The 18,816-nt window shown below is 41.8% G+C and overlaps 1 protein-coding gene across 2 annotated transcripts in view; it reads left to right on the top strand.

Moving 5' to 3' along the window:
* MTAP (methylthioadenosine phosphorylase) overlaps positions 1 to 18,816 on the top strand; it is a 49,017-nt gene that overhangs the window by 16,653 nt on the left and 13,548 nt on the right. For both annotated transcript variants that reach the window (XR_016510540.1, XM_090274057.1), the window contains exons 4-5: positions 942 to 1,109; positions 15,000 to 15,102. Coding sequence is in view for 1 of the 2 variants with exons in the window: in XM_090274057.1 (XP_090130183.1) it covers positions 942 to 1,109; positions 15,000 to 15,102 (271 nt within the window). In the remaining variant the exon portion in view is untranslated. The remainder of the gene's footprint in view (positions 1 to 941; positions 1,110 to 14,999; positions 15,103 to 18,816) is intronic.

Raw genomic sequence — 18,816 nt, 5'->3', positions numbered from 1 at the left:
AGCCTCCTCCGTCAAGGCCAGCAGGAGGGCCTCCGCTGTCAGGGTGGAGCCTAACTGTGGGCACAACCCCAGCAGCTTTGCCGCATCCCATTGGTTGGAAGTAAGTCTCAGATCTACCTACTGGCAAGGTGTCAGCAGGATTGGTTTCTTCTGCAGGCCAGAAGGAAGGATCTGTTGCAGGTCTGTCTGGCTTGCAGATGATCATTTCCCTGTATCTTCCAATGTTCTGCTTTCTTTGTATGTCTTTGTCCAGGTTTTCTCTTCTTATAAGGGTACCATTGATGTTAAATTAGGGCCCATCCTAATGACCTCATTTTAACTTAATTACCCTATTAAAGACCCTGTCTCCAAGTATCACGTTCTGTTGGTACTAGGGGTTAGGAATTCAACATGTGAAGCGGGGCAAGAGGGTGGAGAGAGAGTTAAGCCCATAACATGGGTCATGCATGAGGTGATTTGTTCTTAGGTGAAACCTAAAGCCATAAAAAAACAGCTGGGAATTCTAATATTCTAAACGTTTCAGTAACTTATTTGGGAGGTCAGGCAGAAGGAATGACGAGATTCAACTGGAAACTTGAGTTTTTATTTCTATCTTATGTCTTTCTTCATTGGCATCTCTTGTTTTCTGTGTCGTCGCTCGTGTGAGACCAGATGCCTCAGGTTGGGGCGTTTTGGTGCTCCACAGAATAGACACAATACATCTTCCTGGAGAGGAAAGTCTGAGTAAGTTATTACCTCTCATGGTAGGAAAATAAATAGATGGAATATAAAGCTGGCCTGCACTTTAGATTTGGCTGTTATTGTCCAGCCTCTCTTTCCCTCTGCCAATGAAAGTGCTTTGGCGGAAAGGGCTGGGAGGCAGTACTGCAAATTAGTTTTCTTTCTAACAGAATTAGAATGTGCTGCTCTCTCATCCAGCGTGTTTACTTTTCTTCCCGCAGGCACGGGAGGCAGCATACCATCATGCCTTCCAAAGTCAACTATCAGGCGAACATCTGGGCTCTGAAGGAGGAGGGTTGTACTCATGTCATAGTGACCACAGCTTGTGGCTCCTTGAGGGAAGAGATTCAGCCTGGCGATATCATCATCATTGATCAGTTCATCGACAGGTGAGCAGTCACATACGATGCATCAGGTGCCCGTAGGGTCATTCCCAGCCCAAATGGATAATGGGTGGGGACTTAGGGGAGAGGGGGGGACGGGCCCACAGACCTATTGTAAGCTTTTTATTTTAAGAGTTTATAAACACATAAAAAATAGAATAATCATAAATTCTCAAGTTCCTAATTCCCAGCTTCAACATATATCAATTCACTGCAGTTTGTAACTTTAAAAGGTAAGGATTCTTTAAAAAACAAAAACTATTACTTAATATTTCCTCAGTATTAGGTGTCTAGGCAGTGTCCTCCTTTTCCCCATTTCCTCACATACTGTGTTTTCAGAGCTGGTTTATCAAGGAAAGGGCCAGAAGAGGTCCACTGGTTATACACACCAGCGTGTTAATAAGCTTCTTTTTCCAGAGGTTTCCATCTCCTTGTTTCCTTTCTTTCCTGGGGACTCTCCCCACAAGCTGGGTTTTACTGATTGCTTCCCTTAGTGTCAGTTAGTGTCTTTTGCTGTCTCCTGTCTCTGCTGTGAATCAGTGGTTAGCTCTGGAGGCCCGATCAGAAACAGGTTCAAACTCTTGGCAGGAATCCTCTGCATCATATCAGGAGGCGTGTAATGTCTGGTTGCCTTCTCCTGATGTTAAAATCCATAGTTGGCTCAGGAGCTGGGGATTTTTTGTTATTGGCACAAGTAATATATAATGTTTCTTTACTCAAAAAATTAAACAGTAATAGGCTGCCAAGATCCTAAACAGCTTCTGCCTTTAGAAGTACTTGAAGAAATCACAAGGGAAAATGGGAGTCTGGTGGGGATTCCTGCCCCTCCCCACCCCTGCTCCATTCCTGGTGGAAATAACCACCTCCCAGGATGCTCTGGGTGGAAACAGGTGAGTATGCTCTGCACCTTGATCCAGAAGTGGGGAGGTGGGGGGAGGGGCCAGGGTGTGTAAACCGTTTGTTGGTTCCTGCCAGAGTCCTGCGATTAGTCACACCCCTCAGGCAGTCATTCTGCCCCTCCCTTCTGGTATCTCTGAGCTCACTGTACCCAGTGCCTCTCCTGTGTCTTCTGTTATGGGAAGAAGGTTTATCCAGACCCATTCTGTGTGTCTTCTGTCTTTCAGGAATTCGTTATAATTTGTAGTCCATGAGGAGCATTCTTGATTGTTTCTACATGAAATGAAACTATCAGATTGACCCATAGAAATGGTTGGAGATCATCAATTTCATGTGGTTCAACCTAATAAATAACAGGAGTAGACTAAAATTATTACATGCCCTCCCCTGTCATTTTCCCTATCATTTTTTAGCACCTGACACTATATATGTATTGTCCACCGTCCCCTCTAGAATATAAACCATGTGAGGGCAAAGACCCTGTCTGTTCTGTTTGCCACTTTATCCCTGACACCCACAACACTGCCTGGCCTGTAGTTGCTCAGTCAGTATTTTTTGAACTTTTTAAAAAAATCCTCACCCAAGGAAGGATATGCTTTATGGATATGAGAACGAGCGAGCAAGAGACTGAGTTGTGAGAGAGAAACGTCGATTGGTTGCCTCCTGTATGCATCTCAAACTGGGGGTGGCACCTGCAACCTTTTGTCCTACAGGACAATGTTCCAATCAACTTAGCCACCTGGCCAGGGCAAGGCAGTAGCTTTTGAGTGATTGAATGAACATGATTACTTCAACAGAGAGGGAGGCTGGAGTTTGTGTTTAGGGAACATCTTCATCAAAATCACTATGGCTGTCAAAGTCTGTGTGTGTGGAAATAATAGTTTAAGAAAATGGTTGTATATAGCTGTTTAATAAAGCAAAGTATAGAACTTCATATTCAGAATGATCTGAATTTATAAAGTATTATAGATTATACAAGAAAGAAAAGGCCGATTTGGGTACCAAGCCTGGGATTAATTTGTCACCTAAGTGTGAATCTGTTGCGTTTCCCACATTTTTTTCTTTATACGTGCTCTTTCTGGAAAGCAGTCGGGGCACAAAGATGGAGATTAGAGAACAGGTGTTACCATCAAATCTGGTTTCATTGTATCTTGGTACTTCTTAGCTGTGTGACCTTAAAATCTTCTGGTATCTGCTTTCTTTCAAGTGCTATGTGGATACACTGTCATCTTAGTCTTGCCTTGAAATTTCAAAACCTCTAGCAAGTGCCTTGTGTGGGATCTAGCGTATTTTACCTGCTCAGTACCCGGGTGCCGTCAGTCGGCTTTGGGCATGTTGACTGAAGGAATCCACAATCACCGTTACTTGGCAAAAACAAAAGAAAAGATTTGTTAGAAGATCACTAAAGAAATGTCATGTAGAATGAAATCTCAAATTTTATATTGACTATATATTGCAACAATAATATTTTGGATGTTTTAGGTTAGATAAGTTATTAAAGCTGATTTTACCTGTTTATTTTTTACTTTTTAATGTGACCACTAGAAAATTCTAAATAACTCATGTAGTTTTAATTGTATTGCTATTTGGCAGCATCTTCTAAATTATATTGCCACCGTCTGAGCCACGGGGTTTCCAGTTAACCCTGATTGGGCACATCCCTGGTTCACTGTATGTTTGAATGTTTCATAGAAGAGAATCAAAGCTTTCTGCCTTGTGAGTAACACCCTACCTGTGTTGCGGTGATAGGACACTTTTTTAACAAAGTAGATCTTGGTGTGTTGAGGCAAGAGACTGATAGCTCCCCTTGGTGATGTGAGCTAGAGGCTATGCTCTTTGTAGCCTGAGGTTCCCATATAGTCAAACCCACAGCCTCCACTTGTATGACAGAATTGCAGTGTTGTACCGAGCCGCCCAGTGGATTATAACCTAGCTGGGGTGGCAGTAGCCCTGGGTTAGGAGGTTTTGTATTGACTGTGATCGGCCTTGGCCAAAACACTTGACCTATGTGACACTCAGTCCTCTCTTCAAAATCAAGGGTTGAACTGCACCATCGCTTAGCTCCTTCTCCACGCACTGCCTGTGAATTCTTCTCCAGGAACTGAGCTCGAAACACACACGCTTGCCTGTTGCTATAACTTTGCTAACATGTCATTTTAGCAAAAATAGCCTCATCCTAAAGTGGTCTTCAGAGGCTAAAGGGATTGTATTAACCTCCCTAACATAAATTTCTGATACAGAATCAAAATAGAATAGTATGGGTATTCTTAATTAATAGATGGCCGAACCAACACATGTGGCTTTCTCTACCCTCGGAGTGCCCAGCATGGGGCGGGGGGGGGGGGGGGGGGGGGGCACAGCAACCCAGTATATCAGCTGCGCTCCACATACTGTACAGGTCATAAGATCTAAGGGTGACAAGTGGCTCTGGTTTTTATGATTGTTTTTAAGAACATTAGATTTCTACTCTAAAAATTAAGTATACCCTTGAAGGAGTCTGACAGGCTGGAAGCTTTTTTAAGAAAAATAGGTCATTCTTGTCTGAAAATTCTTTTCTCTCTCTCTCATGCTATATAACCACCTGTGAAAAGCTGAAATCTGGGCATGAGAAGAGGGGAGTCCTAGGTGTGCCTGACTGGAGAAAGCAGGACAGCAGACAGGTGTGAGGGGCCTGAGTGGTTCCAGCTATTTCTGGGTATGTGTAGTCATTCCTTGCATGTTTCTCAGACATGGAATGACTGAGCTAATCTTTAAAGTGAAGATAATCTTTCATTCGTTTTTAGGGCAATCTTAGAAAAAAAATTTATCTTGGTCTAGACTTTACATGATTAAGTGTTTTTGTCATTTTCCCGCATTTATTGCCCAGTGACAGGTTTCTTGACTCTTCCCTTGTCCGGGGTTCTGGGCTCCGTGTGCCATATTCTTCACAGATCCAAAATTTAAAATAATTCATACCAAGAAGTTGTAGGCGGCTCAGTCACAGTAAGCTTCCTCAGTCAGTGCCTTCTGCCTCTCGCTGTGTTGGATTTGATTAATTCATTTCTTATATATCTTGGTGGAGGTCCCCATCATCGGCCACAAGTCATTAGTTAAGAAGGGAGCTTGTCTCATTTCTTGACAGTCATTTGAACTCGGGAAAGAACACCTGACCTAAGAGAGTGTTGTGAGGCTATTTATACTTTAAAAGGATCCCATAAGGGAGACGCTCCACGATTCCGATTTGACGGTTCTCCTGTGGTATAAACCCTTGTCTGGGCAGGGTTTACCTGACTCACAGTGTCACCTGTGGGGGACTGAAGCAGGACTGAATGCAAGAGAGAAAGACCTCCTAAGCGAGTCCAGGTCTGTCTTCCTCCCAGAATTGCCTGTCCCCTTGCTAGTTGGTTCTGCTGTCACTTTCTCCTGGTGGTGACTGTTCTTTCTACAAGGGTGCTGAGGACCCACCTTCCTGTCCATGGCATGGTGAGGGCCCCATCAAATTCTGAGACAAGACGTAGAAGTTTAGAAGCATGACTATGGATTTACGTGGCTTCTGCTTTTGCTCTCAGCCCAGCATCTGGAAGGTACTGCCTACCCTACTGCAAAGCTTAACTTGACTGATGCATTATAAAGTGGAGCATAGAAGAGATTTCTTTTTATTACTCAGTCTTTTTTACCCCATTACCATTCATCCCCCTTATATCCCCTCCCCCTGACAGTCACCACGCTGTTGTCCATGTCCGTGAGTCCTTTCTCCTTTTCGCTTCATTCTTCCACCCACTACCCCCCCCCCATAGCTGTCATCCTACTCTCTATCTATGAGTCTGTCTCTATTTTTTTTGTTAGTTCAATTTGTTCATTAGATTCCACGTGAGTGAGATGATATGGTATTTGTCTTTCTCTGGCTGGCTTATTTCACTTAACATACTGTTCTCCAGGTCCATCCATGCTGTCACAAAAGGTAAAATTTTTTTTTCTTTTTTTACGGCTGAGTACTATTCCATTGTGTAAATGTCTTCATAGTTGTTCATTCATCTACTGATGGACACTTGGGCTGCCTCCAGACCCTGGAGATTGTAAATAACACTGCAATGAACATAGGGGTGCTTATGTTCTTTTGAATTAGTGTTTTGGGTTTCTTCAGATATATTCCCCAAAATGGGATCACTGGGTCAGAAGGCAGATACCTTGTATCTCCATACTGCTTTCCACAGTGACTGCACCAGTCTGCATTCTCACCAACAGCGCAAAAGGGTTCCCCTTTCTCCACATCCTCACCAGTAACTTGCTATTTGTTTATTTATTGATGATGGCTGTTCCAAGAAGTGTGAGGTGACATCTCTTTGTGGTTTTAATTTGCATTTCTCTGATTGATTAGTGCCATTGAGCATCTTCTCATGTGTCTGTTGGCCACCTGTATGTTCTCTTTGAAGAAGTGTATATTCATGCCAAGAACTTGGAGGCAGCTCGGCCACAGTAGGTTTCCTTTCCCATTTTTTAATTTAATTGTTTGGTTTTTTGGTGTTGAGTTTTATAAGTTATTTATGAATTTTGGGTGTTAACCCCTTATCAGATGTATTGGCCAATATGTTCTCCCATTCTGTGGATTGTCTTTATTTTGTTGATGGTTTCCTTTGCTGTGCAAAAACTTTTGAGTTTGATGCAGTCCATTTGTTTATTTTTTCTTTTTTTCCCCTTGCCTGAGGAGCTATATCAGATAAAATGTTGCTACAAGCAACGTCTGATTTTACTACCTATGTTTTCTTCTAGGATTTTTATGGTTTCAGGTCTAACATTTAAGTCTTTAATCCATTTTGAATTCTTTCTTCTGTGCAGTGTAAGAAGGTGGTCTAGTTTTATTTTTCTGCATGTATTTGTCTAATTTTCCCCACACCATTTACTGAATAGACTATCTTTAGCCTGTTGTGTTGTGCTTGAGAAGCAATTTCTAATGAGGTTTTGGCCATTGTTGCAAGGCAAGACTGCCCACTGGCTGCTTTTATCGAAGTGTGAAGCATTTTGATGTCCCTTCCTGTTTTCCTTCTATTACAGACATCCTCCACTATCGCACCCAGTCACTGTTGAATACGCCTACAAATTAATTGGTCTTGTGGGAGGCGGATTATATGGTCTTTCTTTTACCCGAAGCTGCTACGAACTATATGTGCCAGGCAAGGCACACATGGCAGAGGATTCCTGCAATTTCCACACATGACTTTTTTCCCCTTCACCATCAGTCGTAATTATTATCATTTAAGAGTCCAATTCACCATATTTATAAGGAGTGTATTAAAAGGAACAAGTGGGGCTTGGTTGGGTAGCTCAATCAGTTGGTTAGAGAGTAGTCCCAATACACCAAGGTTGTGGGCCCCATCTCCAGTCAGGGCGCATACAAAATCTCTCCTTCCTTCCTTCCTTCTTCCCTCCCTCCCTCCCTCTCCCACCCTTCCCCTCCCTTTCTCCCTCTCTCCCTCAATAAATACATTTGTTTTTGTTTTTTTTAAAGGAACAATTAGATCTATAAACTGGAAAGGTGTCCCCATTATATTGTTTTTTTTAAGCTGCAGACTAATAGAACCTCTTAAACTACTTCAGTATCAGCAATATCTCAAGATGAAGCGAGCAAACATCAGTCGGTATATGAGTATAAGAAATTTGCTTTTTAATAGTGACCTTTATCAGTAATGCTTTGCAGATAAGGTTTTTGTTTTTGTTTGTTATGAGAACAATACAACCAAAAAATTAAGATTAAAAGGAGAGTGTAATTCTTAGTGCCAAGTGTTTTCTGCAAGATGCTGCCAACACACTGGCCTTTTGTTTCTGAGGTCCCCGGTTTGATTCTACTTGAGGAATGCAGTAGAAGAAGCCGCATCTGGGAAGTGAGAACATCCATAAAATTTCCCTGGGTCTGTCCCCAAATTCTTTTGTCACTTGATGTTTTCATCTACTAAGTGAGGGCGTTGGATTGATCCCTAAGAGCTCAAATGTCCACCCTTTGGAGAGGCTTATTTTCTCCCCCGAATTCGGAGGGGTTGGGGGCTGGGTGAGCGTTTGCTGGTGATGCATGCTTACTCATCAGGAAAGTCCCACTGTAAACGCAGTGGGAAGGGATTATGTCAGGTTATTTCCCCCTCCCAAAGACACTGCCCTGCCTTGGGCTTCCCCTGCCATTATGTTATATGTGGAGTTATTCTTTCTCACCCTTTAAAGCATCAGCCCAGGAAAGTCAGGTGTTCCCTGAGTCAATTACATCATCATTCTTTCAGCCTCTTGGGCAGGGTGTGGGTTCTTAGTAGAAATGGGAGTTTAAGATAAAGAAGCATTTGCTTAGCTCTTCCATTCCTGTCAGCTGCTGTGTTAGACCCTTACAGTTCTCTCATAGCTTCCTGCCCGTCTCTTTTATTCTTGGCTGAGAATGCCACCTCCCATCATTCTTTACTTGCGTCCCTGTCCTCTATCATCTTCCGGCAGATAGCAGGCCTGGAAGTGGGGGCAGCTACTCCTTCTGGGAGGAGAATTCTTGCATTGCGCTCTGCAGCCTGGTTCTGTTATCACATCACCAAATGTTCTCATTATTAATAAAAATGCTGAAAAGTGCCCAATTTTTGAATTCCTAGTAGCTGCCACTAGTCAGTCTTCATTTACGGCATACAAGGGTACTTTCCCCAGTTTGTCTTTGAAGAAACTTAGCCACTTTGTTATTTGTTAGTAAGTGGGACCTGTGGGGTTTGAATTTGCGTTAGTCTCCAAAGTCTGTGACCTTAACCAGCCCCCCCAACACAGACTTCCAGCTCTGCCCTTTCCCTCAAGATCTATACTGGCTACAGGACAAGGTCCCAGAGATACCTCGCACTTCGTACTTAAAATTAAATTATCCCCCTTGATTGTCTTCTGGCCCCACACTCCTTCTTCTCCCAAATTCCCCACTTTTTACACGGTGAATTGCTAAGCTGGTGACCCTGGCCCTGACATGCCCCACCCCTCTGTCCCCCATGGTCATTGCTGTAGGGCTGTCACCTCTCCATGCAGTCAGTCCCTGAGTCCTGGCTGTATGCTCCGGAGAAGACCCTCCATCTCCTCGATCACCATTGCCCTCGTTCGAGTCAGTTCTTCCCTTCTCTCAGCCTAACTCCCCTCAAAGCCAATTCCCATACTACTACCTAAAAATATAACAGAAACAAAGGTACTGTACAGTCAGAAGGGTGCTGGAACCCAACCGTCTGCTCCCCTCTGGGGGCCTCCCCGAATCTGACCCGTGGGGGTTGTAACTGAGTGGTGTTGAGCACACGCTTCTACCAGACTTATGAATTAAGTGTAGTTGGGGAGGAGGGATGTCCTAATTCTTTATGTAGAATACCTCACTCAGCTCTTCCTGTAATTGGGTGTAATTTTTTCCTAGTTCCGTTTGTCATTGATGCTGATGATCTTTGACATGTACTTAAAAATATCTCGTCACCTTTTGGTGGCTTCTTCCACTGCTTTGGTACTTCGTATCCCTGCTCATTTTCCTGTGCCCAGTAAAGTATTAATGTTTATTATCTGGTTATATCTGGTCTTCTGAATGTAAAGACTTTATTTCTGTATAATTCTGAAGTAAAAGAAAATATCAAGCTCTTTCCACAGGTCAGGCGTTGTTAAGCCCTGGATAATTAACATTCATACATCTATTGTTGGTGGTGATGGTTAGGACTTTTTTTAAAAGGCATTCTGACTCATTCAGCTTTAAAATATGCATGGCTGCCATGGCTGAGTGGCTCCGATTGGAGCATCGTTCCGAACACCAAAAGGCTGCGGGTTCGCAGGAGGCAACCCCAACCGCTGTTTCTCTCACATCAATGTTGCCTCCCTCTCTCTTTCTCTCTCTCCTTCTCTCTCCCTCCCCCTTCCTCTCTCTCTAAATCAATGAATATGTCCTAAAGATTTAAAAATATATACATATATATGCATGTATTTCCACCAGCCTTTCCCTTTTGTGTTTTTTAATCCTAAGAAAAGCACCAAATGGTGCATTTTTCTAGTCACATATCCGGATGTGTGTATATTGTTTACTGAGTAACCTAAAGCAGTGGCTGAGCAACCATCGACGGGACATCCTGAAACTGTAAATAGGGTTTCGTAAAGCTTCGTGTGGTGACCTAGAGCAGTGTCTCTGATACTTTACAGTGAAAACAGAACTGACAGTCCTTACTCTGTTGCTGGTGCTAATGATCACAGCAGCAGGCAGCATCCTGTAATACCTTATTGTCCCCTTATACAGGTGAGAAAACTGAGGCCCAAAGACATTGTTACTCACCACCTGTGTCAGAGCAAGGATTTTTGTTCTTGTACTACTGCTCTGTATGCTCTGTTGATCAAGTTCTGAGGGAAAATAGACGATATGAAGGGAAAACCGTGTTACCTGCTTATTGAGCAGTTTTACCTCATTGGGATATAAACATCAATTGGTTTTTCTCCTTTCCTATGGCGCCCTGAGCAGTTAGGGGCATTCATTAGGTCAGGTGGGAGGATCTTATGATGTTGGTTCAAATTCATAACCTTTTGACTAATAGAACAGACTCATTCCATTTCTTAATTTGCTGTCATTTGTACCAAAACTACTGCTTTCCCCACTGCAGTTTTAAACTCTTTACCCTTCCTTAAGTGCCTTTTGTACCCTGACTCCCTGACCCAAATCTGCTAGGATTTGACACCTTCACTTATATACATGCTCTTGACAGCACTGTCCCTAAATGCATATGTGCACATCCACACAAAGAGACACCTAGAAATTTAGAAGTCTCCTTCTTAATCCTTCTAATCTTAAAATTATGCAAATTGCCTAGGGTATTAACATCCTTTTGTTCTAACCAGTTGGTTACTTGGCCTTAAATTTTTTTGCTGTTTCCACCCATGTATATACTTTTGTCTTTGGGATTCTAACTAAAATGCTATTCAACATGCATATCTATGTTTTAAGAGTAATATGTCTTTGTAATAAAATGTGGATAGTGTAGGAGGGTATGTGGCAAAAAGCAAAACTCCAATGTTTCTAGTAGGTGTGTTCCTTGCTACAGCCCATCGAAGGGCAAATTGGTGAGATCTCTCTATCAAAGATGACAATATATGTGGCCATTGACCCAAATAATTCCTTTTTTTGGTTTCTTGAGGAACATGTGCACAAGGGAGCCCATGCAGAGATACCAGTTATTTATATTTTTAATTACCCATTTATTATAAAATAACTAAAGTACTGGTTTATCCATGGCATTTTTTATAGCGCTTTAAACAAATCAAGTGGATTTATAAGTGCTAATATAGAGAAGTCTCCAAGATACATCATTAACTAAATCAAGTACATTGTGAAACAATCCATATTGTATACCATTTATATGTATTTCAATACAAAGAAAAATTATCTTTGTGTGACTATTTAGGAATTCTAGAAAACTTGCCGTCTTCTCTTGTAATCGTATCTCAGCTTTCCACACTTATAGTCAGACACCCACCATGATCTTCCTGATACAGCGGCGACACACTGTTCTGTCGCTGGGGATCTGACTTATTTCAGCTGGCCTCTTAAGTGGGATGTTTGATTGTTTTTGGCTCCCTGTTGATATTAACTGTACGTACTTAGCGAACACTTGTGTGTCCTGTTATCTTTGTGAGAACATAACCTGTTGAGTAAACGGCCAGCAGTAGAACTACTGGGGTCAAGGTGCCTGTGACAGACCTGCCTTCAAGAGCCCCTCTTTCCCTCAAGAGTCCAGGCTTTAATGAAAAGAGGGGTGACTTTATTTTGGTTTCTAAAAACTGAACTTGTCTCTGTCCAGCCACATTCCTGTTTGAGTATCTTTTAAGTGACATGCCAGAATCAATTCCCCTGAACCACTCTCCTTATGAGCCGCCAGCAGTTGGCCCCACTCTATTGATGAACAGGAGGACTCAGGCTCCTGCACGCTGAGGTCTGTGTGGACATGTGCCCTGCTCTGCTGTACAAGTGCTTTTCCTCCGCTTGTTTGCAACTCAGAATTTCCTCAAAGGAAAAAGATTAACAAATGGCTCTCTTTAAGAGTCTTGAATCAGAAACAACCCACCGCCTATCTGTCTTTGTCTTTCTCTGGACTTTCCTCCCCCTCTCTGATGGTGCCCACTGTTCTCTCCTTGCTCTTGTGCTCATTTCATTTGCCAGTACACATAATTTTGTCCCCTTCCTTCACTCTTCCAGGGGCAGTTTTTTCTGTCTGAAAACCTTGAGCAGTTTGTTGGGTACCCTTGACTCGACCCATACATGTGTCACGCTCTGAGGTTGGCAGATTTTCCATAAATGGCAGTTACAAGTGCTGAGTGCTTGCTTTGTGTGTTCTCATTCAGTCTCTGCATAGACCATAGAGGGTGGGTGGTATTAATTCCCTATTTTAAATATGAGAAAAGTGGTATAAACTGAGGTGTAGAGAGATCAGAGTGACTGTCTAGAGGCACACAGCTTGTGAGTGGGCTGTAAAGCCAGCCAGATCAGTCAGTCCCTTAAATCTGTTTTCCAGTGAATATCCCAAACTAATGGGGAGGTGAAATTTGTAGTCACCTTGCTGAGCTGGGAGGGTTACAATTAAAGCAAGAATTGGGGGCAGACCTTTGTCATCAGTTTTTTATTACTGCAGAAACCATAACTGAGTTAACTATATCTTAAACCACATAAGTATGTGTCTTAGTTTCCTATTGCTGCTATAACAAATCACCACAGACTTAGTGAACGCGCAACCCAGATATGTGCCCTGAGTGGGAATCGAACCTGTAACCCTTTGGTTACAGGACGACACTCCAACCAACTAAGCCATACTGGCCAGGGCCTACCGCTAGTTTCTTGAAGGAAGAAACTAGTTCTGCAACAGTGCCTGGGTGGGCACCTTTTCCTGATAAAGGGAACCTTTAATGGAACTTGTTCTTCCATCAAGAGACAGAACTGCAGTCTGCTCCTGGGTCCGTGGCTAAATTTGCCTCAGGCTGAACCTGATGGGAAGCTGTGTTCCAGCTTGTCCTGAGAAGAATATGAAGCGTCACACTCCTCCTGGAAGCAACCTAGACCCAAGGACAAGAGTTTAGGAGTGGTGGCTATCCTACTGACTTTTGAAAGTGACATGTGGTGTCAGTCAGAATAAAGGCCCACCCACCCTCTGCAAAGATATCTACATCTTAATGCCCAGAACCCGCATCAATGTTTCTCTCTTTCTCCCTTCCCCTCTCTCTAAAATAAGAAAAAAATAAGCAATGAAAAGAATGTCCTCAGGTGAGGATTTAAAAAACAAAAAGAAGAAAGAAACTATGGAGGTTACTGCCATTGATGTATTTTTGCTTCTGCTGCACCTGTATCAATCTCTTAAAGTTATTTGAGTGACTACTGTGTGCCAGGTACTGGGTCAATCTCAAGGCAATAGTAGTAATAATAGCTCTTTGCAACAATTATTGATCCCCTAGTGCACACATCTGCCATATAAAAAAGAGATGTCATTGAATGAAGTCTTTTGGGATGTAACTGCTCGAGGGTTTTGTGACCTTGTTGTCATGTTTAAACAAGGGTGTTAGTGCAGATGTTGCTATTACTTGTCTTATGAAGCCAGAACTCAGGGAAGTTAAGTAATTTGTTCAAGACTGCACAAAAATTTAGTAACAGGTACAGAACTGCATTTTCTGTTTTCTCCTTGTCACTGATAAAACTCAGCATGAGAGTGAATTACTGTTAGGTTAGAAGAGCTAGTTTCGGTTGGACGTTGGCAGTCACCAGTCAGGCCCCCTGTTAGTTAGTACCTGCTCAGTCAGGTACTGTCCCTGCTGTGTGTGGGATTGCCTGGCGTTTATTTCTGGCATTTTGCTCAGTTTTAAAAAATCTCATTTCTCCAGTTAGAAACCTCAGGGAGGTAGACGTGCCAGCTGTGCAAACTGGACTGGGAAAGCTATTTCTCAGTGGTGTTCCCCACCCTCCTGCCCCCGGAAGTAAGCATTAAGTGATGTACCTTCCCATAGGCTTTCCCTTGCCCTGACCCTCCCCTGCGCTTCCCTCTGTAGGAAAAAGAAGGGCGCTCTTTCCTGTGTTACTCATGAGTTCAAGCTTAAAACAATATCGTGGACTCAGAAAGTGGCTTACTCTGAAATTTTCTGGTGAGAAATTGCTGGATGACTTGGCACTGGGTTGTGAATTCAAAAATGTTTTACAAAAAAGTGGAACTAAGAGACTTCAGAACTAATTACAGCAAGTAGAGGGACAAGACAACAGAGAGAAAAATTCCTGAATTTGCAGCAGAACAAAACACTACTTTCTTAAGTCAAAGGCATGGAAAATAAAATTGAGGGTGGAGGAGAATATTACTCTCAATTATAAAACATGACAATCAAATGCAAGATGAGTGCTTTATTTGGACCCATAACTAACAAAGCAGCTGTTTTTTCAAAAAGAACATTTTTGAGAACCTCAGAGAAATTTGCATATGGTCTGTATATTAGCAAATACTGAGGAATTAATGTTATTTTTATTAGATGTGATAATGACATTGTAGTGGAAATAGTCTACATATTTTCGTCCATCAAAAGTAGGGTAAAATGACAAAGTCTTAGATTTGCAACAGATAAAGCAGGTTTCACAGTTTTGGAAATTGTGAAATCTAAGTAATGGATATAAATGGGGTTCACTGTAAAGTCCTCTACATTTACAGTGATGGGGAATTTTCATATTGACGTCTTAAGTGTCGTACCTGCCCTCCCTAGCCCACAGTTGAGTTGCACCTGCAACCCAGTGTGGTTATTTTGTCACAGCCACCAGATCACAGACACTTTAATTCCTGTGGGAAGGCATGTTGCCACCAACCCAGAGCCAGAGAAGCCAAATGCCATTCTGAAGCTGCTTTTTTACCATTTGTCTTCAGCTTGTCCAGAGCTGTTGATTCTGGAGTGAGGACCAAGATGTTGCCTTAGATACAACTGATTTCATCAGACAACGGCCTTCTTTAAAACAAAACAACAACAAAAAAGCCTTTTCGCTTTATTTTGTAGGACCACCGTAAGGCCTCAGACCTTCTATGATGGGAATCATTCCTGTGCCCGAGGAGTGTGCCATATATCAGCAGCTGAGCCGTTCTGCCCCAAAACAAGAGAGGTTTGTAATCTTTCCAGAAGGTATACCATGTTTCCCTCTCAAGTTTACTTCTTATGTAGGGTTTTATGAAGAGTTGCTTTTCTTTGCTAATAATGCCTCCACTTCTGTCAGTCATTTGTAAGCTGAGTCACTCAAAGCTGCAGGCTACCTTTTTTATAAGTTTTGATTTTGCTTTCAGGATACTTCTTAAATAATTTAGTATAGGCTAGCATATTAGTCAAAAGTATATAGTCTGGAACCAGTTTACTTGAGATCCAATCTCTGCTCTTCAACTTACTAGCTGCGTGTCATTGAACAAGTTATTTAACACCTCTGGGCTTCAGTTTCCTCATTTGTATAATGAAGGTAATGATTATATGTACATCATAGGACTGTGTGAGGGATTAAAGTGTTAACATTTACAAAGTGCTTTGAACAATGCCTATTAGTATTGAAACATCCAATGACTGACTGGTAACTGCCTTTATGAATTAAATTAATGTTATTAATATTCTATAAATTCTCAGATTGGCATCATTTATCTTTGAGCTGAGTTGGCCATTACTCTCCAACCTTCTCTCTGAGATTAGAGTAAAATCCCAGAACAAAGGAGGCAGCCCCACAGAAGTCAGACTCATGTTATAATCCCAGGTTTGAAAGTCAGGTGCAACACAACAGATTAGAAGCATTGTCATAGTGAATCCTACTTTTAAATTAATTTATAAAATATAAATACCTAAACATTGTTAGTCATTCAGCTAATTTTAACATTTGCACATGGAAAGCAGAAGGTTTGGTATATAGCTTTTATATTCACCCCTGCGCAGCCATGAAAAACTACTTTCCTTATAGCAACAGCAAAGGCACCTTAACCTCACTCTGGTCTCAAACAAACAAACAAAAAATCTACAATGCCAAGTCAGGAGTTACGGAGAGCCATTTGAGGTATACCACTGTATGTGAATTCTCTCTCACTTCTGTGAAAGTACATTTTTTACTTATTTTTAAAAAATGGCAAGTTAAGTTTGTATGTATGTATTTAGATATATCTGTTATCTGCAGAATACATATATCAAAATACTGCTGGTCTTCCCTCTGAAACACAGATCTGTCCACATAATGAATTTGCTCTCTAAGGGAAACGAGATGGATATAAAATTCTTGTCCATTTCAAAATGGGGGCAGTTTGGGAAAGAATAGACTAGGAAGAGAGTGTCATGTCAGTAGGAAATTTAAGATCTGTCGTGGGCAGAGGAGGTGCTGTGATGCATACAGAGCACATGTAAATGTGTGGCTGGGTGATGGTTGCCAGGAATACAGCCTGGCCTCCCTTGATGGATTGCAGTTGTACCATACCCTTCCACTGTGTTAAAGTGTGTGTGTGTGTGTGTATGTGTGTGTGTGTGTGTGTAGAGGAGAGAGATGAATATGAGAATATTTCTGTGGAAATAGAGTATTTCTAGAAAGTTGACCAGAAAATAGTGTTTTCCCTTGGGGCGGAGAATTGTGTGGCTAGGACATGGGTGGAAGAATGATATTCTGTGCTATGCAAGATTTACTTATTCTAAAAGTAGTGTCCCTTCTAATCATTTTAGGAAGTAATTTGGACTATTTTGAGAGTCCTGACTCGTGACATATATTTAGCCTGGTGATCTAATATTGTAATACATTTGTAAGAATGGTGGTAGATTCAGGAGTTCCATTATGATTACTTGAGACATAGAAATGAAGGCAGCTTAGTTTCAGACCTGGAGACCTCTCCGCCTGGCATTTGTATTTCTGATACCTTATGATGGTGTTACCTGCCCAGTCTGCATCCAGGAGCCTCTGCTTCCTCCTCTTTCCATCATGGCACCCATCTCCCAGGGTGATGGTGAGGACAGACAGCCGCAGGCCAGTGGCACAGGGCAGCTGTGGTTTTCCTTCACTCATCCCTAGAACCACTATGAAGTTTGTCTGAGACATACAGCTCAGTTCTTTGGGATTTTTAAAGACATTTAATGAAGACATTTAATGGGACGGTTATATATTAAGTCTAAAAAAAACGAGGGGGGACATGATTTAAACCCTTGCACTTATAATCTGCACTCTTTCAGGAGAAGGTTTGATGAAGCATAATCTTACTTTCAGTATATACAGAATAAATAAACATGATGCAGCATCAACCGTTCATTGTCTGTGGCTTATCATGGTTCTAAATTTGGAATTGCCAAGGCTCTAATTAAAATTCTTTTTCCCACTGTCATAGCATAGTATAAGGTTTTTTTGTTTTTTTTTTTAAGATTTTATTTATTTTTTAGAGACAGGGGAAGGGAGGGAGAAAGAGAGGGAGAGAAACATCATATGTGAGAGATACATCAATTGGTTGCCTCCTGCACGCCTTCAACCGGGAACCTGGCCCGCAACCCAGGCATGCGCCCCGATTAGGAGCTAACCCAGGAACCTTTCAGTTCACAGGTGGGCACTCAATCCACTGAGCCACACCAACCAGGGCAGTATAAGTTATTTTTAAGGAAATAGGTTAATTTGCTTATGTGGTTCAGACATTAGCAGGCAAGACTTTCCCTACGTTGGAGCCTTCTATTGACTTTTAAGTCACTCATTGTGTGTGTGTGTGTGTGTGTGTGTGTGTGTGTGTGTGTGTGTGTGTGTGTGTGTATCCCAGGAACCTTGCCAATTATTTGGCGAACCTATAGAAGCTGCCAGTACAATAAGTCCTCATTTAACCTTTATCGATAGGTTCTTAGAAACTGCGACTTTATGAAAAATGATGTATAATGAGGTCAACTTTACAGTAGGCTGATGTAAACAATAATTGAGTTCTTTTGGCATATTTCTGGTGACAAAAACATCACCAAACTTCTAAATATAAAGATCCAAAACACTTCTAATATTAAATATTGAAATAAATGTGAGCTATACATATATTTATAAAGATGAATAAAAACAGGTAAGATAGTTGTTTTCCAACCTGCTTATTCTAGTTCAGGGTCACGGGTGGCTGGAGTTCATCTGCCAACAGTTCAGGGCACCAGGCAGGAACTCACCCTGGACTGGAGGCCCTTCCATCACATGGTGCACCTAGCTCATTCACACTCACTCAGACTGGGACAGTGGAGAAATCACCTAACATCACATCTTTGGGATGTGAGTACCCAGAGAAACCCACCCAGGCATGAGGAGAATGTGCAAACTCCACACAGACAGTGGCCCAGTGGGAATCGATTGTTTTCTTCTGCAGTGTTATAACAAAACAGCATCATTCAAGGACCTGCTAAACTCAGAATCAATAGAAAACCAGTTTATCATTTATATGTTTACAGTGTATCTGACACATTTCTGTGCTGTATGTCCTTAGCTCATTTAATCCTCACAATATCTCTTGAGTTCTGCCATATTATTATTTCCATTCTACAGGTGAGGAAACTAAGACATACAAAGGTTAAGTGAATTTTCACCAGTACTTAATTAATAGTTAAGTTTAAAAGACTAATATTGTTAATTAAAAAGGAATGTTGAAGCACAGGCTCAGAAAAAAATGAAAATTAATAGGCTGAAGATTAGATGTGCATTATGAATTAGACACTGGAAAAAGTGATCAAACTTATAAATAATGTTTCTAAAACCCATGCATGGCCTTGCTACTAAAGAGATGCTAAGAGACATTTATCCCTGGACAGAAAAAATAAGCATGGCCCCATTCTGTTTTTAATATGTGTCCTTGGAGAGGCAACA

The sequence above is a fragment of the Furipterus horrens genome, unplaced genomic scaffold (assembly GCF_987537825.1).
Source record: "Furipterus horrens unplaced genomic scaffold, mFurHor1.1.pri manual_scaffold_4, whole genome shotgun sequence".
Lineage (NCBI taxonomy): Eukaryota > Metazoa > Chordata > Mammalia > Chiroptera > Furipteridae > Furipterus > Furipterus horrens.
Note: the sequence above shows the minus strand (reverse complement) of the source record. Positions and strands in the feature narration are given on the sequence as shown.